We start from the raw sequence: 1,573 nt of genomic DNA, 5'->3' as shown, positions 1-1,573 counted from the left end.
AAATGTAGTAAATAAAATTGGCGTATTATTTGTTTTTCCTTTGAATTTATCGATTTACTATACCGTGTTATATGAGGATAGTCGGATAGAATTTCAGGTAAAATGACAAAAGAATCATGAAAATTTCTCTTATAGTAGTATATGAGGATAGTTGGATAGAATTTTATGTAAGTAATCGCCAAAAGAACAATAAATTGTGGTCAAATTTTGGTTCATATAATTTGAAAATCGCCCAAAAAAACAAATTTAATTGGATTCATTCTAATCATTTCACTATGAAAAATTCAAGTAGCTTACGTATAATAGAAAACTTGTATGAGGTGATGTCTGCGTAGGATTTTTTTTTTTTTTTTTCTGATGTTGAATGGAAAACAAATGAAATAAGTACACATAGAATAGACATAAGGAATACAAGAGGAAAGAGGAAAACAAAATCAACATTAGTAGAATATGTGTATCATCATTCTAGACAGGACTGAACATATGATATCTGAAATAAATAATTTCTCTCAATTAATCCACGGCCTTCATGTCTCCAGCACCGATCATTTTTGCCCCGCAGTCGTCGAGACATATGAAGAAGTTGCACGATGCACAGTAAAATCCATCACATTCAAATTTATTACAACCACAAATGTCGCAACGGCGTTTTTTGGTGAGAAGTTGATATGTGAGACGGTGTCGATGAGCTGCCTCGTTCACATATTTCTGTCCCAACTTCATGTGTCTCCATAAGCCGGATACAGTTTTAAAGCATCTAGGATGGAAGGAGAGATCGCAGGCGCGGCAGCGATACATCCACCTCTTGGGATTCATCCGCGTTTCACATTGATCGCAGTAGAAATCGCCAGGGCGATTGAGAGTCGCGTCGTATGTCAACATCAGCGGGTGGCGCTCGTCCCATCTAAGGCTGCTGACTGATGCAGGCAACACAGCACATCTAACGTGCACCATGAAATCACATGAGTTGTTGCAGCACCTGTAACAAACGTTGTCTATGACGTAGCCACAACCGGCCGCGCACATGAAGCGCCATGACTTGGCATCTCTTTTTAGATCCGGCTGAGCCACATGCTCGAGGAGATGCTGCGGGTGACCTGCGTGATGTATGGTATCCGTCATACAAGCGCACTCGATATCTACTTTGAAGTTGCACTTTCCACAAGCGTAAAACAACCCGTTCATACGATACCAACAGACGTCGCAATGTTGCCACTTCCAAGGCTGAAGTTTGTCACAAGATTGGAGGAGTAAGTGATGAACATCATCATGATGTTGTTGGTGGAGCGGAAGAGACGGGAGGCGAGGTGGCAAGTGAAAGCAAGCGATGTGAAGATTGTATTTGCATTCACTGCAACTCATATAGTAATACTTACTAGTTGATGTTGATATAGGAGTGATGCATCCATCACATATCAATTCTGATCTCACTCCATAATTCTCCTCGTCTTCTTCTTCTTGGTTTTGATGATCCGATGAGTGTAAAGTTAGTTGATGTTGGTGATGAATGAACTTATATTTCACCTTCACCAACTGATCATCTTCATCATTAGGTATGTTGATGGGTGAGCAT

At 40.1% G+C, this 1,573-nt stretch overlaps 1 protein-coding gene across 1 annotated transcript; it reads right to left on the bottom strand.

Annotated features, from left to right (window-relative positions):
• Positions 1-419: 419 nt before the first annotated feature.
• Positions 420-1,573, bottom strand: LOC125208327. The gene is made up of 2 exons (XM_048107911.1): positions 1,377-1,573; positions 420-1,224 (listed from the first exon to the last, which is right to left on the bottom strand). Exons 1-2 carry the CDS (start codon positions 1,407-1,409, stop codon positions 514-516), a joined length of 744 nt encoding a protein of 247 aa, XP_047963868.1. The 5' UTR covers positions 1,410-1,573; the 3' UTR covers positions 420-513.

This window comes from Salvia hispanica, chromosome 2 (assembly GCF_023119035.1).
Source record: "Salvia hispanica cultivar TCC Black 2014 chromosome 2, UniMelb_Shisp_WGS_1.0, whole genome shotgun sequence".
NCBI lineage: Eukaryota > Viridiplantae > Streptophyta > Magnoliopsida > Lamiales > Lamiaceae > Salvia > Salvia hispanica.
Note: the sequence above shows the minus strand (reverse complement) of the source record. Positions and strands in the feature narration are given on the sequence as shown.